The 26,150-nt window shown below is 43.8% G+C and overlaps 1 protein-coding gene across 8 annotated transcripts in view; it reads left to right on the forward strand.

The window, feature by feature from the left end:
* The window catches only part of ELMO1 (engulfment and cell motility 1), a 518,756-nt gene that overhangs the window by 188,444 nt on the left and 304,162 nt on the right, over positions 1-26,150 (forward strand). For all 8 annotated transcript variants that reach the window (XM_081800259.1, XM_081800257.1, XM_081800260.1 and 5 more), the window contains 5 exons: positions 1,021-1,172; positions 3,509-3,587; positions 9,163-9,213; positions 11,991-12,113; positions 13,920-14,051. In XM_081800259.1, the coding sequence (XP_081656385.1) occupies positions 1,021-1,172; positions 3,509-3,587; positions 9,163-9,213; positions 11,991-12,113; positions 13,920-14,051 (537 nt within the window). The remainder of the gene's footprint in view (positions 1-1,020; positions 1,173-3,508; positions 3,588-9,162; positions 9,214-11,990; positions 12,114-13,919; positions 14,052-26,150) is intronic.

Consider the following 26,150-nt stretch of genomic DNA (forward strand, 5'->3'; position numbering starts at 1 on the left):
TGTCCAAGGATGGAGAGGGGGCATGAGGAGAAGGGGTTGATGGGACAGCAGAAAGGAAGAAATCAGCGTCGCCAGGGGTTGGGGGGAGGGGGAAGAGAGCAAATGTCAGTCTGTCATGGAACCAAATTATTTAGTTTTTAAGAACACAGTCATTATGTTGATGTAATAACAGCCTTTTAGTGTGAGTTGTCAACAGACAGTAATAACTTTTAATGAGGCCTCTAAAATAAAACCTTTATGGTATCCATGTGTTTGGGTTAGTGTGATCCATTATTCTAACCCTTATTTTACTTCCCTCTTATGCTGTGATTTATTATGTTTGAGGCCTCAGTGATTAATTCCTTAGGGAATGTATTTTAGAGCTTAAGCTATTATTTTAACTTTTAGCACTGCTAATTTAAATGTTTTCCTGTTTGCTAAATTTGAGATGAGAAGAATTTATTTTAACCATAAGAAATTGGAATGGGGAAAAGAGTGTTTCATTGTGGAATAACCAGGAGAGTAGCCAGTGGCCGAGAAGTTGCCAGTTGAACTGCGTTGACAAGTGTGATTTGTGGGAGTCCCATAAGGATGTAACAGGGTCATAATATGAGCATAAAAGTCATGCATCGTGTGGGTGAAGGAGTAGCCCGGGAATGGCTATTAGTATATGTTGAAATTACTGCCTCAAAGAAACACAGGAATCCTTAAACTATATGTGTTGAAATCATCAGCCTCTGAAAGCTAAAACCAGGAAGAAAAATCCCAGAAAAACCAGACAATAATTCCTTGAAGCTGTCTCCTTTTTAGAATCGCTTATTACAGAATTATAGAAGTAAGATATAAATGGTGCTTTGTAATAATATGAGCAGTCATCGCTGACTTGATGCATTTCTTATGATTCTGCTGTAATTCCAGATACTTTTCATCCTGTGTCTGGTGTTTCTTGAGTGAGCTCCTGATTTCCTTGATTTGCTCCCTTCTGTACTTCTGTGCTCTGTTTACCGTGAGTGGTCAATTGTGTCCTCCTTGGATTTTCAGATAGCAAGTTTTGTCAACAAATCAGGCATGGACATCTCAATCCTACAGCGGTCCTTGGCCATTTTGGAGTCAATGGTGCTCAATAGCCACGACCTCTACCAGAAGGTGGCTCAGGAGATCACTATCGGCCAACTTATCCCACATCTTCAAGGGTAAGCATGCAGTTGCCTCCCATGTGAGAAGGGGAAATGATTCTGGTAGACAGCCACCATAAAGCCTTGGGAAAGGTTTTTGATTGGTTTGATTAAATATGCAGAAAAGGAATCTTGATTTGGCATCTAACCACACCATGTTACGTACCCATCCCCCACCACACTGATATGGCCCAGTGACTGGCCCCTTGGGGGGAGTGGGATCCCATGCCTGTTCTTGGCATCCTTCTGTCCCCAGTGCCTGGCTTTTTGTAGGCAATCAGTTCTGATGAATGTCGATAGATATCGGTAGAGTTTTACTTTTAACATCATAGGGCAATTTGCTGTCTTAAGTTCTCAACAGCATCTTTCCTTTGTCATTAAAAATAGTGTTTTCTGTGATACAATGAGTATTTTCATAGATAATTAGGAATTTTTCAAGGTAGGCTTCCTTCTTAGGCTCAAGGTGATTACAGTGACCCTCTTTTGTCTTTTCCAATGCATGTGTTTTATCTCTAGAGGCTTGAGCTAGAAGGCAAGGCACTTAGCAGCCTGCAGGCTTTGGGGCTCTTTTCCTTCTCTCCACTCAGGCAATTAGTAAGGTTGTCCCTGAGAAGGACACCTCTGTACAATGCTGCTTTATAAATTAAAGTATGTGGAGTTCCAGGTAGCAACAGCCCCCTGAGGTAGCTTACACAAACAGGGAGTTCATTGAAAGGATCCTGGGGGACTTTACAGAACCCAGGAATGACTTAAGTAGCTAAGCCTTGAGAAGGACAGAAACTGTGGCCTCCTTGGAGTGGTCACAACAGGCCTTTTCTCAAGTATACTGGTCGACACTAAGGTGACTTGTCTCCCAGTAACTGCCACCCCTGGTCTCTCAGGTCACATTTGCAAATTCTCAAGAGGAAATCTGATTGGCCTTTTGGGGTTGGGGATGTGGGCTGGGGATGTGAGAGAATATTCAGTAGTTCTCAGCATACCAAAAATGTTAACTGTTTATAATGCAAACCTACCAAAGTGCATTAGATGTTGCCTTCATTTAAGAGGGGGGAAGGTGACCGGAATGTAAAATTTTAAGTCACACAAGCTGTGGATTGTGGCCTCAGGGAAAATGAGCACATGCTCTAAAATGATGCTTTTGTGTGAAACCGCTCTAGAAATAATACCAGTTTCACATTTCCCTGAATATGAAATGTATTAATTCTACAGTCTGTGTCTTTTCTCTGGATCTCGAGGGCATACTTGTGTGTTCACAGTGTGCTCTGCTAGAGTTGAGAGTTTCTAATTTGGCAAGTGCCGTGCTGAGGATTTTATATACATTAACTCATTTTACCCTAAAAGCAACACCTTAAAGTAAGTGTGTTCTTTCCCAGTGTTCCACATGAGGAAGCTGTTTTGGGGACACCCCCTGACCTCATGCAAGGCTACACAGCCAGCCTGCGGGGCACTGGGCTTTGGATTCCATCCTGCCAAAGGCTGTGTTCCACACTTAGCCTCTCCCTAAATCATCTCTGAATGTAGCTCACCGGCAGCTCTTTGTTTCTGCCTTGGGTCCTTCTTATTTACTGTTTACCTCGTGGCTTCTGTGAGATTTTTGCTTGCTTTGGAATTTCTGATCTCATTTCAGTGAAAAGCGAATTTGCAAATTTTAAAAATAAAAACTTGTTCTTTTTGTTATTAAAAAGTTTCTATTTGGAAATAGATTTTTAGAATATGTAATAGCATTGCCATGGAGACAAAGCAGTTTCCTTTGTAGTAAGTCCAGGAGTGTAGGGATACCCAAATCTGGTCCCAGATATACTTCATGCATCAGACAGAAAATCATAGCCCCACACACACATATCCACATGTACAGCCCCTGGGTTCATGTATTTAAGCCTAACAGAGACGAAGGGGAGAGGAGGCTGACCACCTATACTTTCTGGGTGATCTGTGCTGAGCAGTGTATTGTCCAGGTAGTAATAGTAATTGTCCTCCCCCAATTGCGTTCCCTTCCTCATGATGGTTGAAATACATTCTCACTGGGCGCCTGGGTGGCTCAGTCGGTTAAGCGACTGCCTTCGGCTCAGGTCATGATCCTGGAGTCCCTGGATCGAGTCCCGCATCGGGCTCCCTGCTCGGCGGGGAGTCTGCTTCTCCCTCTGACCCTCCCCCCTCTCATGTGCTCTCTCTCAAATAAATAAATAAAATCTTTAAAAAAAAAAAAAAAGAAACACATTCTCACTTAGTTGCCAACTGCTTTTTCTAGGCCATGCCTCTCTCGCTCGTCTTTTTTTGGGGGAGATCATGACCCTTCCCATGGTCTGACTCAGAGGTAGCCTGTTTTGACTTTCTGTGCCATTCTGTCTTTACAGGACAGATCAGGAAATCCAAACCTATACCATTGCAGTGATTAATGCGCTTTTCCTGAAGGCCCCTGATGAGAGAAGGCAGGTAAGTTGCGTTTCTTTGGTCCTAAGACTGTACTCAGGGCTGGCAACTGTCGGGGCAGCGAGTGCCCGCTCCTTCCCATCCTGGGGATTCCTCAGGCCTCCCCGCTGCCCTGCAGCTTGGCTGGCCAGCCTGGGGTCATTCACAGATCCCGTGGGAAGTAGGTGGAGATGCTCAAGCCCTTGTCTGAGGAAGAATGCTAGGAATGCTCCAGGGGCAGAGCCCTTGCGTCCAGTGAAACCCAACATAGAAGCTTGAAACATAAGAAGATGAAAGCCTGGGGGAAGCAGAGGTGGAAGCTCCGAGATCTTCTGGCATGCCACTGAATGCTCCCTAGGGCGAGGGAGGTATTGTCCCTATTTTCCTGATGAAGACCCTGAGGCCCTGAGAGGTGTCCCGCTTAGCCCATGGAAGTTTAGATGGAAAGGACAGGAGGAAGGCCACAGAGTTCGCTGCCCCTGGTTGAGGTAACTGTTCCTAAGTCAGGGGGGCTCTTTGCTCCATGACATTTCTGTTGTCCATGTGCGTGTGTGGTGGTGGGGGGGGACTGAGCCACCCGTTTCCCTTCCTCTGTGCCCACAAGAGAAGGGAACCCCTTAAATGTACCCATGTGAAACCTATCCCTTGATACTCTCCTTTGTCCGTAGATCTTTGGTTCTTCTGCAGTGAGGTAAAGGGTCCTTGCAGAGGGGTGTGTGGAAGAAGTGGCATTTTGTGTGTCTTGGAATGTAGCTGGCCCCTCAGAATCCATTCATGGTTTTTTTTTTTTTTCCCCATCAACATAACATACTGTGTACCTTGGTCACACAATTCACTTCATTTAAAAACTGGGTGGAAATATGAGATCTTTCAACCAATAGAAAGTATACTGGGAGCTCTGTGACAGTTACCACTAAATTGTTGTAGAAGAATTTAGAAGCTAGTGTGCTACTGAACACTGAACACTAGAGAATTTCTTTTTTCTGTTTTATTTTTTCATTGCCAAGGATTTTAAACCTCAGTGACTAAACGTGAGGGTTTCTGGTTTGTTTTTCATTTAGAATTGTTTGCTCACTCCTTGGGGCTATGTTTGCACAATGAGTGGAGTGACTTTATTGTTTCCTGTGCATTGGGTTTGGTGTCGGGAGCCAGGAGTGGCCTGCCCTCCCTAAGCCTTATGCTCCAGGCTGGATTTTTAAGGGTGGTTTTGCAGGTGGAAGCCGAGGTGGGGCTGCTCTTTTTATATCTAAATCTAAATGCTGAGCTCATGATAACTTCTAGCAGCCCAGCAAATTGCTTGACAGAGCACACATATGCACGCCTGACATAGCCCTGGAGAAGCTTGATCGATCCTTCTACTGGCCAGACCAAGGACACCTGGCCGAACTGGTAGCTGAGAGTAGAGTGCGGGGCAAGAAGCCACCTGGTCTGACCTCATGGGCTTTTTCTTTTTCCTATGGAGGAGGAGTTTGGATTAGAGGAAGCAAAAACTCATGCCCACCCTAATTGCTATGATTTGGATCCCTGGATCTAGACATGAGTAAAATGCATACACTTTGCATCTTCCCGTTACACCAAGAACTACTGTTAATCTACTGAATTGGATTCGCATGACCACGGAAAAATAGGGGACCAGATGCCAATCTGTACTGACTCCAGAATAATGATTACCGTGAAACATAATGGCAGACCGGTATGACATTAGGTTTGGGTTCTGAGAATCAAATTTTATTTTTTGAAAATTAGACAGTATTTGACTGAGATGACATAGATTGGCAATATACTGCTGTAATGATAATAAATCACAAAGGGTAGTCTAATAACATTACATAATTTAAGAAAACAATCCAACTGAGAAAGGTAGAGTGTATATAATCATACAGCAGCATATCTAGACTCTGACTAATTTAGTCTTCGAAATAAAAATAGCAACAACACAGAAAATTAACTTGGACTTTATAAATTGTTTTGAATTGAAGATGAGTCAGGGACTATTGTTTGTCAAGAAAAGGAATATTTTGATTTTTAATTAAAAAAATATTTTTCAGTGAGTTAAGAGAGAGTTGGCTCTAAAAAACTAATTTCAAGTTCGTAATAAAGAAAAGTTTGATGTTATTTTCTGAAGGTTAGTGGAGCCTGTAAAGCAGAAGACCATGCTAATTGGGGGTATCATCTGGGTTATATTATGTATTGTTATCAGCTTTTCTTGTGGAAAATTAAACTTTCTGAATTTTTAAGATAAATAGGAAAATTTACCAAAGCCTGCCATCAGTGATGATATTCTAAGAGTTTGCCTTGCGCCAGGCTCAGTGTTCAGTGCTTTGTGTCTTATTTCATTTTATTTTCCTATCACTAGAAAGCCTTATTTTGCCTCTTTACAAATGAGGAAATTGAGAGTCAGAGGGAGTAAGGAACTTGATCTGATTGTTGAGCGGATCAGAGTCCCACCTAGGCCTTGATCTCCTCTGCAGAGAATCCCATTGGCCAGGAGGCGTCACCCAGAGAATTCTCTGGTATTTGCCGAGTGAAGAACTCCCTGGAGCCTGAAAGATACCAAGCCCGTTTTCTCACTCCAATTAAATTAAAACATAATCTAAACATTTATTTATTGGATTTACAGGAACAGCTTTGTTTTTTTAAAGCCTTAGGACATTGGATAAATTCCATTTCAGTGAAAAAATTTCATTTATTTCAACTTCTCTTCCTGACTTTGAACCAAACACATTGATAGGACTCTATTTATCTGGGCTTTATTTTTCAAAATGTATAAAATGAATTCGGACGGATTTTAAACACCTATTTCTGACTGAAGAAAAATACCACTGTGATCTTTTTACTTGGCAGGCAGACTGGAGTGATAATTCCGTTGTGCATTCATTGAGTGGGCCTTACTGAGAGAGTGCTGGGTTTGTAGAGGCCTGGATTTGTTGAGGGCTGGGGTAACACTTCCTGCTTTGCCAAGGCGTCCTGGGGGCTTTCTGGTTGGGGGGGTGAGGGCAGGGATGCCCCGCTTCCCCCTGCCTCCTGGATGTGGGACATTCTCCCTTTCTCTGCACAAAAGAAGGGAAGGGGTGTTTGTTTTGTGGAGGTGAGGGCCAATGGATCCTTTTCCTTACAACTCCTTGCCATTATTTTACTGTTCTCATGGCAAACATGTTGGTGAGGTCTCTTCCAAATTTCTCTACAAATATTTATGATCTTCACAAACATTATTAAAAAACCTTTTTGCAAGTTAAAAGATTTGGTGCGAAAATCAGAAAATACAGATTCAAAAGAAGAAGTTTGAAAGACTCCTCTAAGTGCGTGCCCCAAACAGAACCCTTGCAACTAGTCACACTTTGCATGGGCCTGCTTTGTTCTGTGCAAAGCGTCTTCTACCTACATAATTTTTTCACTGGATGGAATCATACTACTTGCAGTTTATTTACTTTAACTGCTTTTAAAACTAAACAAGATTTTGTGAACGTCTTTCCATGTCAATATCCCTATATCCATATTTATATCCATCTATACTTTTATATTGTCTCGATGGTATAAAATATTCTCCATGGAGCCTCAAGTTTACTCAAACTGTTTTCTTTTTTTAAAGATTTTATTTATTTTTTTGACACAGAGAGAGAGAGAGACAGCATGAGAGGGAAAACAAGCAGGGGGAGTGGGAGAAGGAGAAGCAGGCTTCTCACTGAGCAGGGAGCCCGACGCGGGGCTCAATCCCAGGACCCCGGGATCATGACCTGAGCCAAAGGCAGACGCTTAATGACTGAACCACCCAGGCACCCCTACTCAAACTGTTTTCTAATATTGAACGACAACAACAAATCCATGATGTGCACAAGGATTTTTCTATTTTCTCTCTGACCAAGCTTCTCTGTTCCTTAGGAGGGTAGTAGAAAATATTCTTTCATTTTCCACCAAACATTTACTGTCTACTCTGTGCCAAACATAGTGCTCTGGGCGCATGAATACAAAGATGAAAAGGGAAGTGTCTGTGCCCCTAAGGTGACCGTGGTCTTACGAAGAAGATAAACAATGTCAAAGATAATTACAACAATTGCTGTACGTATTGGAACTATATTATCCCTTTTAACTTATTTTAAAATTTCAAAAAAAAAAAGGCTAAAATAGGCACAGAGAATATTTTTCTTTTTTTGTGTGTCAGGCAGTAATTTCATTTTTATAAAAGAAAATAAGCTAAAAGAGCCACAGGGTCCTTTGGGCCCTTTGTTTTTCATCGGGTCCAGGAGAAAAAGTGGACCTTTCTGTTTGCGTTTGGAAGCAAGCCCCACTTTCTGTGGACCAAGGAAAGACAGGTTCCTTCTAGATTGCCATGTCCCTTGTTTGCCAATGCATCACTGTCCTTGCTTTCTTGTTTTCAACAGAGTGGAAGGTGTCTTGAAACACCTCACCGTATTTGTGCACTTTTCTCTGCCAGGCAGTGGGTCAGCAGGGGTGTTAACATCAAGTTGTAACCTCTAACAGAGCGCTCTGAATTTCCATCCCTTCTTCTCTCCTGCTTGCTTTCTCTTCTGTGGTGGCGATGGCGCCGTTAGGTTGGTGTAGAGAGCAGTGTTGACATCCTTGATTGTCCTCTGACTGTAAGTCCCCACCTTCGGCTCCTGCCCAAGCCCGCCTGCGTGTCCCCCTTGCACTCCCCGCCCATGCATCCGGGCTCTCCTTGCTTCCTGCGAGTTTATTTTCGCCGTGATTGAATTCACGGTTGCGGTTTTGAATTGTAGCCTAGTTTCTTCTCTACTCAGCAAGAGTAGCAACTCTAACTCTAAAATCCAGCCCCTCCCCGCCAAAAAAAACCATTCAAGTGCCTTCCTGAATATGTTTTTGAATGTTTGCACCAAGGTTGTTCCCAACTTTATAATTTCAGCTTCATATCTATGTCTCGATATTTAGAAAGAGTGTCTGTGAATCACTTCTTTAAATAAAGTCACCTGCAAATCTTCTGTGCTCGGCAGGCCAAAGCCCCAAATTCAACTTACAGAAAGGAGGCCTAGCAATGCGGAGTGTGGACTCTCGGAGATTAGCCCATGCTCAGATATTTGTCCCTTCCTAAAGCACCACACAGTTGACTTGCATAGACTATTTTCAAGCCCTGGAGTACGTACCACTCACTCTTTGGTTTTGCATAGATTAAGATGAAATGGCTCTTAGAAGACTTCGAGACTTAAAGTGATGCTGCCCTAATATTGGGACTCCTTGGTGCAGGCACGTTTCCTAGTAAAACCTCCCTGTACATGTGTAGTCTAAGAAAAGCTGATGGGCCTTTTGAATGGAGAACCATTGCCTTTATCCAGAGTATTTGCTTTTTATTCCACGCTCACTTTTTCCTGGGAGGAGGAAATTCCTAAAAAAGGAGAAGTTTGCGGGTGCCAGATTTCCTTCCCTTTACTTTTGGACAAGGCTCAGTTACCTAAACAGAATATTCAAAAAGCAATTTGAATACTACTGCCTGTTGGAGCCTATTCTTTCATAAGAAATACTGCTGATACCCAGTTAGGAAGCACCCCCTGGATAAAGTCATTTGGGGCCATGTTGAAGTGTAGTTTTCTAACCTAAGGTTTTGTGCGGGTGTGTTTTTCTTCAACAGGAGATGGCGAATATTTTGGCTCAGAAGCAACTGCGTTCCATCATTTTAACAGTGAGTACCTATGTGGGGTGACCACCTTGTTGGGCAGGAATGGTTTGGTGCGTTCATTTATCTCCCCTTTTGGCTTCAGTTTGTGGTTTGTTCTGTGACTTGCTTCTGTGATGAAGCAGTAGTAACTAGAAAGGAGGCAGAAGTGTGCTTTTGGAATTGGAATAAACAAGGCTTTCCCACAGGAATGGTCTCATATGATTGGAAGGAGTCATCTCTGGAACTGCCCTAGAAAGACAGTCTGGCAGGAAGGGGAGGAAATCTCTCCCGGTGGGGCAGGTTTATTACACTCACCATCATGTTAGTTTTTCATTTTTTTAAAGATTTTATTTATTTGAGAGAGAACATGAGGGAGAGAGAGAGCACAGGCAGGGGGAGGGGCAGAGAGAAGCAGACTCCCCGCTGAGCAGGGAGCCCGATGCGGGGCTCCGTCCCAGGACCCTGGGATCATGACCTGAGCCGAAGGCAGACGCTTAATGACTGAGCCACCCAGGCGCCCCCTCACCATCAGTTTAGCTTTGTATGTAGGAAATCAGGGGCTCCGTGACTTAAAAATATCCACTGGTGTGAGCTTATACTGTTTTTAATGAGGAAGCTAACTGGAGACCTGTCAGACTCTGACAGAAGTCCTGAAATTCTGACCATCATTTCCCTGGGCCCCTTTGCAAGAGACAAGCAGGGAAGATGTACATGGAATTCACTGGTTAACTGCAATGCAAAAATGACCTGAAATGTGAGTGCAAAAGAAGCCCTGCATGTTATGTGGTGAATGTTTAGAAATAAATTGAAGGGCATGATTTCCTGAGGCCTTATCCGCTATTTGACTTTAACCAAAGACTGAAAGAAGCACGCATGATTGATTCCCAGCTTACCAAAGAAGCAATTTCTGTTTCTATGATTTCAAAAGGGAGTTCTGCAAGCTCACACACACACACGCACGGACAGACATGCACGCATGCACACGCGTGCACACACACACACACATTCCAATACAATGAGGCTGTTGAAAATTAAAAACCTTATGAGGGCAAACACAATAAATACTCTAGAATCCAGAGCCAACAGCAATGACTACAATTTGTCATCGAGTTTGATTTTGAACTTCTGGCTGACTAGGATAAAAAGAAACATATGAGTGTAATTTTCGTTGTTTGATAAAAGAGGTACCCCAGTTCTTCGGGGATGACATACTTCTCCCCCTGGACCTGGAATATGAAATGGGTGTTGGTAGAGCATTCGAATAGATTTTTGGTCCAAGAATGGTTGGGTAGAGATTGCAGGAGGATTCATAATATGTTTAATCTTTATCCTGGTTCTTAGTAAAAGTGGAAAGTGCAATATTAGAGCATAGTCCAGTGAAGGTATTTGTGGGAGAGGAGGGGAGTGGAGAGACAAAGGATGAGAAATGTTAAATTAAGGTCTTAGCCTGCTGTTCTTACCTGGGTGTGGCAGTCAGAGTTGGAATGCTCAGAGAGGGGGTGGGTAGAATGGCTAAAGCCACCGTGTCTGAAAGATCAGTTTGCTTCGATGGGACTTCTCCTATGAGACTTTGATGGCTGGAAGTTCAAGGCTCATATTCTCAGGCAAAAACTTGGAGTGCAGATACTTTTGAATTGTTAATAAAATAGATGGCCTATACACCTCAGATATGAAATATTTACTCTGAATTAACATTCTGTTCTGAACTGGAAGGGTATGGCGTTTCATTCCACCTCCCTATCTCACTGCCTAGCTTCCCACACCCACCACCCCCATTATCTTGGTTCAGTGACTTCTTTCTGTTCCTCATTTTTCTCCCCACCCCTCCTGCTTTAACTGGCTATTTTGACACGGTACTCCCAGCCAGGGTGTAGAGTCCAAGTGCATGCTGGTTTTGGGGCACCTTGAGAAAGTTCTTTCAGACGGCAAGACGTGGTTGGGTCTAGCACATTCAAAAAGCCACATTGACCTGTCCTTTGGCATTTTTAAGGGATAACCATGGTCTCTGCTAAAGAAGACATATGTTAGGCCCAAGTGTTCAATCTCCTTTGTGATCCAGCTCCGGTGCGGGCAAAGGCTCCCCATATCTAGTCTCCTGCCGTTTCTTTTATATTTGTTGCATTTTGGTTCTGTTTCTAAGGGGAAGGGTCATTTTGTTTTTCATTTAATTGTTAGCAGGCGAGTAAAGTTATGCATTACATGAAATGAATTCCCTCATTGCATTGTGGTGGTGGTGGTCTCTGGATAGTTTCCATGGTGAATTAACTGCAGGCCTGATAGGTACTTTGCTTTTTTATGTTGCTTCTAAAACTTTTCCCCATTTAGAAGTTGGATCACCTCTCAGACTGTTGACGGCAAGATGATGGCAAAATTGCTTACAACACACACACACGATTTGTTTCTCTGTTGCATGCAAGGAAGGCTTCTGTTGTAGAAATCCACAGCTCTCTTCAAGATACTCTACGTCAGGCACACTTTCTTGACTTATATAGTTGCGATCACCAGGACATGTCCAGTGCCTTCTTTTCTTCTGCTCTCTGCTGCACACAGCAGCTCTTTACCTGGAGTCTGGCCTAAACATCAGGAACTTTATTGGGCCAAAATAGAAAGAAAAGCTCCAAGATCACCTGCATCCTCACCTTTCTTCTGAAGGGTGGTCCCACCAACCTACATTCTCCGGGCTTCAAGTGAAGACTTCTGGGGTTTTACTTGGCATAATGACGGGGGTTAAGTTAATTGTTGCTGGCTTTTTCTTTCTTCCTTTTTTTTAAAAAAATATTATTTCTGAACTATCTCCCCAGCATGTCATCCGAGCTCAGAGAGCCATCAACAATGAAATGGCGCACCAGCTGTATGTGCTGCAGGTGCTTACCTTTAACCTTCTGGAAGACAGGATGATGACCAAGATGGACCCCCAGGACCAGGTGAGTGCTCGCTAGACTGCAGCAAAAGCATATACGGGAGAGAAAGTGGTTATTAAAAATCTTTTCTTGGGCTACTCCCAAACCAGGAATTTGTAGATGATGATATTGTTTTATTATCAACTTAGAACTTGGAGGAATATATACTTTTTAAGATTTTTTAAAATTTATTTGAGAGAGAGAGAGCACGAGCAGGGGGAGGGGCAGAGGGAGAAGCAGGTTTCCCACTGAGCAGGGAGCCTGATCCCAGGACCCTGAGATCATGACCTGAGCCCAAGTCAGATGCTTAACCCAACACGCCCCAGAACTTGGGGGGAATATATTTAAAATTTAGGTGAACATAGGCTCAGAGAATAAAGCAAATGGATTCTTTCATTATACATCAAACACATGCATATTCTTTTATTGGATAAGAAAGCCTGATATCACATGGCCACAGATCTTGGCCCTTGGTCCTAATACCATCAATGGTAATAGCTTTGGAGTCAAGTTCCCAGACAACTTGGGCCATTTGGTTTCCCTGTGTGATACTGATTCAGGTGGAAGAATCAATTGCCTCCATTCTCCAGTGATCAGTGCCGAGGGTGGGGGTGGGGGGGTCCCAGGTTACACCTGATTTCTGGGCTTGCGTCTTTGTTGGTTGGCTGTTTGTTATAATTCTCTCTAGGTTTCTGGTTGTTGTGCATGAAATGTTATGCCTCCATCCAAAAGGCTTTTGGGGGAACTTTACTGTGTGAGGACAGAGTGAGAGGAAACAGCTGGGAGCCCTGCTGTAGCCCATTTTCAACTTAAGCAGCGCTGCAGCTTTGGAAAGGAAAACACTCATTACTGGCACGTGAGGGCCTGATCTAGCGCAGATGTGAGCCGCACATGTGAAGTGTGGAACTGCTGTAGCCCTTCGTCCGTGGCGCCAGGCCATGCGATTAAGAATGATGGAGAGGCTTGGAGAGGCTGTCCAACGTGCCCTGGACTTTTGGCAAGGCCAAGTTTAATCATCCCAGAGAGATGAGACTGTCAGCTTACCACTTCTAGTGACGGAAGGCCATGCATTTTAATGTGGAATGGGCCTCCCCATTTGGAAATGCTTCCTTTTATTTATTGAAAACATATATATATGTTTTTTCTTATTTACCATTTTAACCATTTTTAAGGGTTTGTTTCCACGTAGTCACTTCTTAGTGGAGGTAGGGATCCCTTGTCACTTGAATGCTGTTCATAAACCTGCACGTGCCTCTCACTTTGGTTCGGCCAGTGTGGGAGTCCCAGGTCCTTGAACTTGGCTTTCCCCAGACCCAAGCCTTCCATCATATTTGGGACTCCATTTAGAACTTCTAGGTAATTGGGGTGCCTGGATGGCTCGGTCGTTAGGCGTCTGCCTTCGGCTCAGGTCATGATCTCGGGGTCCTCGGATCGAGCCCCGCATCGGGCTCTCTGCTCCGCGGGAAGCCTGCTTCTCCCTCTCCCACTCCCCCTGCTTGTGTTCCTGCTCTCACTATGTCTCTCTCTGTCGAATAAATAAATAAAATATTAAAAAAAAAAGTACTTCTAGGTAATTGACCTAAGTATTCCAAACGACTTGGCCGTGAGGATAATCGTGGAATGAAGCCAGGGCTGACCAGCAGGGAGAACGGCAGGGGAACTCTATGCAGAGCCCTAACTTAGAACATCGGTTGTCTTTTATCTGTTTTTCTTTGGCCTGAAAGCAGTAATTCATTTAGACCCTGGGGAAAGAGGGAGTATATGTAATGTCACACAATGAAAGCAGCTCTTCCCTTCCCTCCCCTCTTTTTTTCTCCCTAACGCCTTCAGGCTCAGAGGGACATCATATTTGAACTTCGAAGAATCGCTTTTGATGCAGAGTCTGAACCTAGTAACAGCAGTGGCAGCATGGAGAAACGCAAGTCCATGTACACCCGGGATTATAAAAAACTTGGCTTCATTGTAAGTAAGCTATCTCCAGTAAGCGCTCTCCTTCCAACATCAGGGGTCTGACCTCAGCCACAGAAACTGATGTCTCCTCTGAGCGTGTGGTCCTCTTGCGCCTCGCAGAATAGTTTCCACATTTTCCAGATGTTTAGCTGGTGTAAACAGGATCACATGGCAATCTCTTCTGGCCGCAGTGCAGCAGAATAACTTGTACAAGTGTGACTAATACTGAGTTTGTTTATTCAGCTCTGATTAAGTGTCGTTAGCCCGGAATGCATGTAGATTTCATTAACTCCACATCACAAGATGCTTCAGGTTCTCTTCGAAATAAATGGGTGATGGCAACTGTGGGATGGATCTTATTATTGGGTTAGTGCTTGGATCACTTATATACATGGATTTCATATCAAAATCAAATTGAGAGTCTCCTGAAATGTATTCACGATAAGATTTATGCAATTTGTACTTTCCTAAAATTTTGTCTTGTTACGGACGTGAATAAGACCGTCCCTAGATTTCCTTTTGTTCAGTTTGCAAATCAGAACGCCACTTGTCCTGAATATAATCTGCAGTTTTTGTTTCTACTTGGATTCCATTCTGACCTTTATCACCATGGCATTTCTCCTGTGACTTTGAGCTAATTAATCTCAAATTCTGAGGATGTAAAATTGGGTTTCCATTTTGTCCTCCATCATAAATGGGAAAAAAATGAGATTTTGGCTTCAGTGATTAGAAATCATTAGGCATTATTTTAAAATTGCAAATACAATCTTCTTTAGTATGCACACACAGACACATAAGACACAAATATTAATCTTTATATACATCAGTATCACACTTTGTATGTTATATGGGAAACCCTGTCTTTCATGGGGATTGTCTTTGGAAATGTTTCCACATTAGTTAACATGTATTGTTTTTCATTACTGAGGAGTTTTTCATTTTTTGGATGGACTACAGTGTATTTAACCAAACCCTTTTGCTGAGTAGTTCAGTGTTTTGAAATTACCAATAAGTCTAAAATTGACATCTTTGTCACCTGGTAATTACGTGCATCCATAATCACATTATTAGGATAAATTTGTGTCTGTCATAGACTGTCATTTCTATGGCATTTATTTTTTAAGGTTGTTGATATTTACCAAATTGCTTTCCACACTGAGTCATTTCCACATTAGCCCAATGGATCAGAGTGACTATTTTTTTAACCTCTCCAATCTTTCCTAAACTAAAAGAATAAATAAATAAATAAACCTGATAAGTTATTGTTTTTATGGTGATAGTCTTAATATGTCTTTTCTAATAAGAATACTTGTCAAACGTATTCGGCTTTGCAGCTTAACTTTACAGAGGTACTGTGACTTCATTTTTATATAATCATATTTCATATCTTGACATTCCATTTAAATTTTTTAGTAGAATCTATTTTTTAGAATTTTAGCACAAAGTTTCTTGGCCAAGGTACCAGGTGAGAGTTCCCTGTACTTGATGTGTATCGATGGTCAAGGCTAACAGGTGGTCCCAGCCCTGCCGTCACCCATCTGTGTGTTAGCAGAGCCCGTTTATCAGGGATATAGCTGATGAATGTGGATGTAGCTCACGTCCTCCCTCCCTACCCAGTTCTTTCCAGGTTTTACTTCTGTGTGTTGAACAAGGCCTATCCAAATCATGTGGGAAGCTTCACAAAATCACCCAATCTCTCTTGCTGTCCAGTCATAGCAAAATGCCCTGGAAGGAGGTCAAGGGATGTGTATTTCCAAATGCTCCCAATTGATTCTGATACCCTGTCCCAGTGGAGAGCCTGGGGGTAGGGAATGCCCGAGTTACTCCCATTTCATTGTCTTCCTCTGCTACCACCTGGATTGCCAGTGCATTTGAACTGTGCAGAAAAGGCAAAACTCTAGTTCTTGGTTCATAGTGCCCCAGGACTCGCTGTGTCTCTCTGTCCCAGGTGGCGGCAATTGCAGAATGCACAGTGTCATTTCTCCTTCTGGCTGTGTACCTGAAAGACAGAGGAAAGAGGGGACATTGGGGGAAGAACACTTGCTGGGATTCGGATTATTACAGGTTCCTGGGATTATTACAGATCTCTAGGAAGGGTATATGTAATTGGGGCAGGAGGCATGAAACATCTCCCTTTTTATTTTCATGTTCTAGTCCTGTATGAAATCAGCAGGGATTTCATGAGCCAAAGTCTGAGTGACTTTTTTTCGTATAGCTCCATCTATGTTAACACGTTGTTCATTCCTTCCACGGTTCAGTATTAGAGTGTATCTCCGTCTTAGTTTTCAGTGTCTGCTGAGTGTTCTGCTTCAAGTAGTTTAGGAAGAACAGTGTATTTTTTAACTGAAAGCTAATTCGATGTGGTTTTAAGGCTTTAGCTCTTATGTGGCCTCCTTTCAAAGGACTTGAAAAGTCATTTTAGAAAAAGCAAAGACCTGGAACCTAGAATAACCAAAAAGAGTAGTGTTGGTTTCCTTTATTTTTTCATGGTTCTCTTTTTTTTTTTTTTTCCTTAGTTTTCAATTTTAGTCCTTTCCCTGAAACTTCTTCCAGGCCACGATTTTGCATCAGAAGAGTTGAGAAATTGGAAAGACCAGTTAGTAATGATTTCTAATGGTGGAAAATTTCCAACAGCTTTGATGAGCACAGATTTTCACTTTTACAAGTCCAGTCAGCCAGAAATAGACAAGCTTCAGTAAATGGAATCATGCGCTCATTGCGCCACCTAGAGACCATTGTGCCAAAACGCTGGAAGCTGGCGGGGTCCCGGTATCTGGCCATAAAATCTCTAGGTCCTGTAAGCTGTCCGGATGCACAGAAAGAGGAATAATCTTGCCTATTCCCTGCATGAACTCCTTCCTGTTGCCTCCTTTAGGAGCAACTGAGGTTTGGATAATTTTTGGATCTCATTGAAGGAAAATTCAATTCGTAAGATGAAGATTGTTCTTTCTCATTTTCCGTCTCCCGAGTAGGCAGTGCCCAGGAAGTGTTAAATGACAAATTTTTGGAGTCGAGTGGGCCTAGATTTTAATTCCATCTTCCCTAATTCCCAGCCATTGGGCCAGCGCACCAGTTGTTGAACCTGTTCGGGCATCAGGTTCCTCGGTTGTGCAGCTACCCATCTATTTCAGGGTCTTTGGAAGGTCATCAAAGATCATCTGTTAGTGCCTGGCACAGCGTCTGGAATGGAGGATGTGCCCAGCAAATAGTACTTCTCTTCCTTGCTTTTTGGAGAGCACATATCTGGAAATCACAGGCAGCCTTTTCAGTTTTCCAAAGTAGAAGGGGCAGTTGCTCCAACAAGCTAGCAGAACAGTTGTTAAAGGATAATAAAGCACAATACCTTTCAGAAGGCAGATGGCCTTACATTCCTTCTCAGCACAGCCTCCCAACAGAGCAGGTTTTTCTGATGAAATAATTCTGAAATCTCCATTTAAAGTGGCTAAATGGCGTGTTACAGCTAGTCATAACACAGAAAAGCACCTGCTTGTAAAACAAAGCCGTTTAATCTTCTAAGATCTCTCGGTTAATGATTCTCTAGTTGCCGAACAGACTTGCAGGGGCCCCGGCGGGAGGAGGGGTCAGGGTTGTCTGGGATGATACTGTTCTTATTGGAAGTCAGAAGGCAAGGGTGCATGCATTTCTCAGGGTGACGGAAGGCAGATTCCCATATTTAGAATGACTTTATTTTGAAAACTAGAGAAATGCCCGAATCAAACTGTACCTTGTTGATTATAATGACCAAGAACTGTGCAAAATGGTTTTCATGCTCTGAAGAGTTGCATTCCTGGCCAGAAACCCTTCAGAGTTTGTCTTAATGTCAAATTGGTAGCTTCTCTATTCGTCCAGTCTGTTGGATGGTCCTTACAAAGGACATATCTGTAGTTCATTTTTCTGGTCTCTCTTGAACCAAGGCAGATGTTGAAGTTGGACAAGACTGTTTTTTTTTTTCCTAAATGCCTTTTCTTTCCCATTCCTTTAGCTTGACTGGGCCCCAAATAAACTCATTTTAAATGAATGAATGAATGAATCAATCAATCAATCAATTTAGTAGGTTCCATGCTGGGCGTGGAGCCCAACGCAGGGCCTGAACTCACGACCCTGAGCTTGAGACATGAGCTGAAAGCTCGAAACCTGAGCTGAGATCAAGAATCGCACACTTAACGACTGAGCCACCCAGGCGCCCCAATAAACTCATTTTTAAAAGAAACTGTTTCTGAACAGTATATTTTAATATGAGAAGTTTTGATAAATATTTCCCTTAACATTTTCAGATTGTCTTAAAAGAGAAAAGTGACTAAAATGTGGAAGTGAAAAAAGGTCATGAGAAAAAGATGACTTCAGAATTAAGATTCTCTTTTAAAGTGTAGGTTTGATTGTGTTTCGGCATGGTCGAGGCCAGCACCCCATCTGGAGAAAAGATAATGTATTTACTCATAGTTCTCAAGAGAGGGAGTGTGCCACATCACAGAGGGCATGTGGACAAGCACTGGGCGGGAGTGGGGGGTTGGGCGGGGTCAGGAGGCAGAGGGAGTGAGGGGGAAACGTGGATAAGAGCCTTTGTTGTGGTTTCCATGGAAAAGCAAGGCAAGATAGAGGAAGCAGGTTTAGGATTGGCCAGTTTGAATAATCTCAGTGGTCTTTGGAGCAGAGGCGCTGCCCCTAGCTGTCAGCCTTGTGGTGATGGGGGCCAGGGGACAGTGGCCCAGAGTGCAAAACCCTGATAAAGGAGATCCTTTGGGGTTTGGGATCTGAATTGGCGAGTTGGCATATGAAACGCATGCTTCCTATCTCTAGGAATTAGCTAACCCTGGGAAGGGCAGTTCCTCCAAGGTATCAAAAGATCAGAGAATACAAAAAATTTTAAGAAATGACTAATACAGATTCATGTTAAAATTTTTAGAGGATTTTCTACTAGTATCCCAGATGATAGAAGATAATTATGCATCTTTACACAAGTATAATTATACATAATTGCATATGCAGTGCGTGGTGTCATTTTAATATTTTTTTCAAATACAGATGGCAGGGAATGAAGTGAGATGCATATTTATCCATGTCTTCCTCCATCTCCATCCCCATCCCTGTTTCCCTAACACAGGAGGAAGCCTCCTGGTCTAACCATAACTGTGAGTGTAACATGGGCTTAAGCTTGGGCTCTAAATTCGGGCTGCCTAGGGTTGATTCCTTGGGCAGATTACTTGACATTTTCATGTGTTAGTTTCCTTATCTTTAATCTGGGGATATAAGAGTCAATAAATTTGTTATGTGAATTAAATTATTAGATACTTGTAAATCATACAGAAGAGTGCCTGGCACAGAGTAAGGAGACTAGGAATTTAGATGCAGTTATGCTGATGTTATAATAACTATTGATATTATTATTGGAGCATCACACGGTGTCCCATGACCCTGTGACAGGCAGTGTTGGGGGGTGTGAGAGTTGTAAGTTGTGCCAGGAGGATGGCGAGAAAATTCGTGGTTGAAAATACGAGTTACTGATGAAAGAAAGTTGTGTGCTTGGGACACCGCAAACGTGTGTCGAGGGCTGACCTTTAGGTTCACGGGGAGAGAAGTAGAGTTGGTTTTTCCAAGTGAGGACAGATTATAGAGAATTTTAAAATCAAAGGGGTTTGAAATATTCAGTCAATCCTCCATCCTCACGGTTCATGGATTCCGTATTTGCAAATCCAGCTATTCACTAAAACTTAGTTGTAAATCAATACTCGTGGTGCCTTCGTAGTCATTTGCAGACATGAGGTCAAAACAAGGGGACGCTCTGCCTTCTCCTTTCAGCTCTCCTACTGTAAATGGGAGTCCTTTTCATAGGCTAGCCAGGGCCTTGGTTTTTGAAATATGTGCTTTGTGTTGGTGGTATTGCTGTTTAAAGTGGTCCCCAAGCATAGTTCTAAAGTGCTGCTTGATGTTCATAAGTGCATGGAGCCAGGATGTGCCTTATGGGGGAAATACGTGTGTGAGATAAACTCAGGTCGGGCATGACAGTGTCATTGCTGTGAGTTCAGTGTTAATGAACCAACAATATATATTAAATAAGGTGTCTTTAAAAAATACATAAAACAAGGTTATGTATCGACTGATTGACCGAGTCTTGTGACCAGAGACCGGAAGTCATCTCACCCTGTATCTCCCCTCGGAAGCAATGGCTCGGTATTCATTATCTCGGGATTTGCGATGACTTCATAGAACATAGCTGCAGGGAAAAAGCAGAATGGACTGTACTTTGAATGCTTGGGGAGCCTTCAGTCGGGGTTGAGCCCTGGAGAAGAGAGTGCCAGGCTCATTCCCTCCTAGGCCCGTGGTCTGTGTGTGCTAAGTGGGGAAGAGAAAGCCCACTATTGACTGGCTGACAGGTGTTCGTGGTGTAGCAGGGCCTCTGCCCAGTGCTTGGCACACTGCTCAGCACGGTCACGGGGGAGCATGACACCCTCCTGGGATTTGACTCATTTGTTTGAAGTCAGAAGCTGCCTCGAAACTCCTGTTATCTGGAAAATACCACGTCCTTGAGATCAGGGGAATTTTCAGTCCACAGTCATTGTCCACAGAGGAGGACCCTTCCTCTGGTGGGCTTGGCTTATATTTCTGCATCATTCCTGACAGGACTTTCTCATAAGGGTTTTGTTGCTGAGAATGTGCTTCAGTCCCTTGGAGCCCAAGGACAGTGTTAGTAAGAATCCAGAGTACATGTGTGGGAATTGTAGAAAGTGAATTTTGACATTGATCTGATTGTGTGGTGCTCCTCACCCCTCCCCACTCTTGGCAGCAAACCGCCTCTGGTAACCACAAGGTAAAACAGCTTTTTTCCCATGTGAATGATTTAATAATTAGGATAGTATTCGTAACCAAGCACTTTGTTTTCAAATAGTAAAATATGTGACCCATAAACAATAGTTCATCAAAGCAAAAGGACAACAAATGTTTTTTTAAACTGTCGTTTATTGAAATTCTCCAAGTTTTAGCCACACAGAATTCAGGAGGTCCCAGTGTGGGCTGGGGTGTTCTTCCAGGAAGCTCTGGCCAATCCTTGCCAGTCCATCCAGCCCCAGACGATTCCTTCCACCTGAGAGACCCCTGGGGGATGTTGGTGAGGGATTGTCAGTGACTGAGACGCCTGCGTGGTGGTAAATTCGCAGGCAGATACTGCGCGTGCCTGTTCCTTGGAACCCGGTCTTCTATGTTCTGCCTCATGGACGCTGCAGCCTGATCCCTTCTGATCACACACCCGCTGGCCGCATCTGAAATGCAGCAAAGCCCCAGTCCTTATCATTTCTACTCTTGCTCCATCAGGGTGTAAACTAGCTGGGAGATTCGTTATTAGTGAAGCTGGAGCAGAATCAGCCACCAGATGGCGCAAAACCACAGCATTGACTCCCAACCAGACCGCCCGCCCCCCACCCGCCCCCAAACTTGGACAGACAGCCACCAGGACACCCAGTGACCTTGCAGCTCTGCTTATCAGTCTGCAGAGCAAGAAGTTGTAGGACCAAAACAGGGGCCTTAGGATCTCCTCGGGGCGGGAAGGGGGGGGGCGGTCCTCTAGCCTTCATGGGGGCCTTTCAGGGGCTAGGAACGCTCTAAGGTGCCCAGCTGGCCTCCCTGTTAATTGAGATTTGTCTGTTGTTCATGGCAGTTGAGCTTTTATCTAGTACCTATATATCCGACTTTCATTCTCAATTCTTTTTCCTGATGCTGTCATGGAGGTCTTTTATATGAAGTACAATAGTCTGTACATCTAGTATTATCTTCTGTCTTAACATGGATATGCAGGAAAGAATGCACTGGAAATGGAACAGCTAAATGAATATTGACTGTAGAAACAACAGTAATAATGTATTTTGAGTTAAAAATACACATAATTAAAATGGGTGATGCAATAACCTGGAGGGGGTACGAGTGGTCAGTGGAGTCCTAGTAAACCAGCATTGTTGGAATGGGGTACAAAGCTGTCTGGGGAAGTCTGAGATGATTTCTTTTCTTTTTTTTCTTTTCTTATCTTTTCTTTTCCCTTCCTTTCTTTTTAAAATATTTATTTATTCATTTGAGAGCGAGAGAGAGAGAGAGAGAGAAAGAGAGCTAGCGAACAGGAGGAGAGGGGCAGAGGGAGAGAGAGAATCTGAAGCAGACTCCCCCGTGAGCCTGGAGCCTGACATGGGGCTCGATCCCATGACCCTGAGATCATGACCTGAGCTGAAACCAAGAGTCAGACCCTCAACCAGCTGAGCCACCCAGGCACCCCTGAGCTGATTCTTGATATACATTTCTCAGGTGAATAGAATCTTATAGAATCATTTTTCAACTTTTGCTTTTAAGTAACCACTTCCTGAGTTATATGTTCAAAGATGTCGTTGAGACTTCTGCCTTGATGACAGAAAGTACTTGAGCCTTGTGGAGGCTTATGGATAATTTTTTGCTTTTATCTCTGCCTTTACATTCCTCACGCCAACAGACTGCTCTAAGACAGATTCGGAAAGGAACCAGTCAACTGAGGGCATTCTCTGAGGCTGCCAATAGTTGAGGCAAAGAGTTGCAGACAGTTGTGTTGCTCATTTCCTTGACTGGCGAGTAGGAGTCACGTCTTTCAAGGGACTCCTTCCTTACAGGTGAAGAGATCACATTGTCCTGTCCTTACATGTCCGGGGTGGGCTCTGCGATGTCTTCTGTGGATGTCTATGGTTAAATGCTACAGAGCATGGCACACAGTCTTCACCTTTGGTTTTAAGTGCGGAGACCATAGCTTTGTTGTTGTTGTACATGTAGAAGGGGAGAAGTTAGCTCTGGAAAGATCTCTCTGGCTGAACCCAGGAAGATCATGTATTAGTTTGTATTTTCCATCAGTGACCCCAGCAGAGCAGATGACTGGGACAGAGCTCCTGCAAGGTGGGCTCTTCGGGTTGGTGCAGCCTTGTGGGGCCACCTCTCTCTTGGGTTAGCGTCATCACGCTTCCTAACGCTGTAGAGAGACCAGCAAGAAGTTCCATGCAGAATACTTGCAGATCTTTTCTTCCCTGATCTTGCTTTGCTCTCTGGCTCGATTGGGGAAGAACAGTCAAAATGGGTGCAGGGTGACTTGCAGGGGCAGCCCCAGCATGAGCTCTCACCAAGGGAGGTGGAGGGTGGGCCCTCTTTTCCTCTGCCCTTCTCTTGCCACGGAACATGTGTTGTCCCTCCCGTTTCCATCAGGTCAGCGATTTACATCTGTGCCATGTTATTGCCCGCGTCCCCACCCTAGCAGAGGGGCGGGGGCTCAAAGGGGCAGTGGGAGCCGGGAATATAATCCCATCTCAGAATCAGCCCCCAAACCTCCAGCATTTACCTTACCTGCTGTGGATGCCCCCTGCAGATGGTGAAAATACATCTGTCCTTACTCCCTGACAAGGGACACGTGAATAATTGTACTCGTGAAATGTCTGGATATTTTTAAAGGAAATATTTTAGAAGAAAACTTTTTGAAATAAATGAACTATGGTTCTTTGTCACGAACTATGAGTCTTTGTCACGAACTATGAGTCTTTGTCATAACAATATTTGAGCTTCATCTTCCTCTTGTATTTTTTATTGTGATTTATTTTAGCTCAAGGCAAAATTTTATAGGGATGATTACCGAAAACTGAGTGAGGAAACAGGTTTCCCCTGCTCCCTCCTTTCCCAGCTCCTTTGCTGTTCAGCACCCGGTGTACCCAAGGGCCATGTAGATCTCCTGGCAGAGTCGAATCTGTTTTCTGTCACTAGGGGGCGCTCCTAACAAAGGGATGTGTATTAGTTGCTCTCCAGGCTAAAGATGTCTTTGTAAGGCGCAATTCAGATGTGCTTGAGAAGGTGATTTAGTGGGGTTATTTTATTTACTTTATCTTTAGAGAGAGAGAGCGGGAGGGGAGGGGCCGAGGGAGAGAGAGAATCTTAAACAGGCTCCATGCCCGGTTCATAGCCGGATGTGGGGCTCGATCTCACGACCCTGAGATCATGACCTGAGCCCAAATCAAGAGTTGGACGCTTAACCGACTGAGCCACCCTAGCGGGGTAATTTTAAAAAGGTTCAGAAGAACCTGCTCCAGCCAAAACCTTTCGCCTTCCATTTTTAGCTTAAAACCCGCAAGAACTTTGTCCCCTTTGAAACACAACTGTGGCAGAAGGAGGCAACTTATTGAACAGTGTTTGCCATTAACCTCTTAGAGTATTGTACAAACCTTTTGACATCCTTTCTTTATACATGGAATTTTGGAGCCAAGGGGCACCATCCACCAGGTGCAAGGATCATATATGGGGGATGCAGGCTTAGTGACCTATAAATGAGTCAAATTTATTTGAAACTGTGTAGCACAGTGTTAGTGAGCACAGCCTCTGGGCCAGACTGCCTCTTTTTGCATCCCAGCTCCATTGCTTATCAGCTGTGAGATCTTGGACAATTGATCTAAGATGGGCAGCGTAATAGTTCCTACCTAAGGTTGCTATGGAGATTAATGAGTTAATAGTTGTTGAGTTCTTAGAAACTTGCCTGGCACTGAGAAAATGTTAATAAATTCTGATTATTGATATAACCGTTTGGATCTGATGGCTGTAATCAGTCCAGGGTCTGCATTTTCCCCGTCGGATGACTGGGACAGTTCTCCATTTGACCATAACCAGCTGGGTCAGAGAGTAGAAGTATGTAGCTTCAAAAGCGGAGCTGACCCTAGGAAGTGACACATCCCAAAGTCCATGAATTCTAGAGGATCAGGGCAGGAATTTTATACCCTTCAAAGAGCCTCTTTAATGAAGAGGTGGTTCTTTTTCCTCTACCTAGCTAGCTAGCACACAGGTCCATGGCTATGTCTTCATGGATCCAGTCGGTCACAGTAGTCTGCTTCTGTGAGAATTTTCAAAGGCAAGGAGGGCTCAAAACCACAACATAAATAAAAAAAAATTGCTGCTCACAGCGGGAAGCACTCTTCAATTGGCTGACCCCATCCTGGTGAACCATTTGGAGTGCCTTGAGCTTAGAACCAGAGCATTTGATCAGAGTCTAGAATAGAATGAGCAGTTACGGGGTTTTGGCATCTAGGATGGGTTGTTGCAAACATCCAGCACCTCTTCCCCTCATGCTTTGCTGTTGTTGCCTGGCCTGATGGTTTTGCCCGTGGTGGGATCCTCCCAGAGCACCCTTGAGAACAGTCCTGGCTCTTCTGGGGTGCAGGCAAGAGGGTGAAGAAAGGGTCAGTCCAGAGACCCCTGGTGCAGTTACGTGATTGCCATTGACCTTGCTTTGACAGCCGTGGAACAGCTCCCCATGGAGTTAGGGTGACTTTTATTTTTATTCTTTCTTTCCGGAGACTTCATTTTTTTCTCTTCCTTTTTTTCCAAATGGTCACCAATTGTCAGTGCGTCTCACGGCTCTGAATTCGGTGTGATGTGACCTTGGGAGAGGAGATGTGAGCACGCCATCCAGACCTGTTTCATGTCTGGGAGGAAGTAATTTATACACTAGGAACTGGCTTCGTGGCGTGGGATTCTAATTCTGGGGCTGACATTTTGTATGTGTAGGAAGACTGTCAAAACCTTTCCAATGGGAAGGGACAAGAACCAATTTGAGAATAATGCGGTTATATAAAAATTGTCCTGGTTCTGGCATCTTGGCACACTTCCTGCACTTGTTCATTCTGAAGGGGAGAGAAGGGGTGTGGGCAGGAGGAGTTCTCTGGTGGACTCTTGCAAACCTCCAGACTCTCCAGTGAGAAAGGACTCCCACTCCTGAGATGGTTCTGGAGATCACATAGTTAAAAGGGTGACAGGTGTTGATTAACTTTTTGCTTTCTTTTACCAAACTGATCAGCCTGCTGAGAATATATGATTTTTAGGTGGCCCGTTGGGGTTTCCACTGGTTTAGATCCGTAACAAAACAGCCACAGCAGGCAGCCCCCACCACCAGCAGCATTTTGGGGAGCATCCTGGGGCATGGGTCAGATGGCTCCCATGCAGTATTTCATGGCATCTCTGTAAGGCACAGGGCACAGCGACTCATCTTCCTATTTTGGAAATGAAGAAAATCAGGCTTTTTAGCTTTATGAGGTTAAAAACCTGCCAAGGGGACTGCATTGTTTTGACAGGAAAAGGACACTC

This window comes from Leptonychotes weddellii, chromosome 12 (genome assembly GCF_054177405.1).
Source record: "Leptonychotes weddellii isolate Sample4059 chromosome 12, ASM5417740v2, whole genome shotgun sequence".
NCBI classification, from domain to species: domain Eukaryota; kingdom Metazoa; phylum Chordata; class Mammalia; order Carnivora; family Phocidae; genus Leptonychotes; species Leptonychotes weddellii.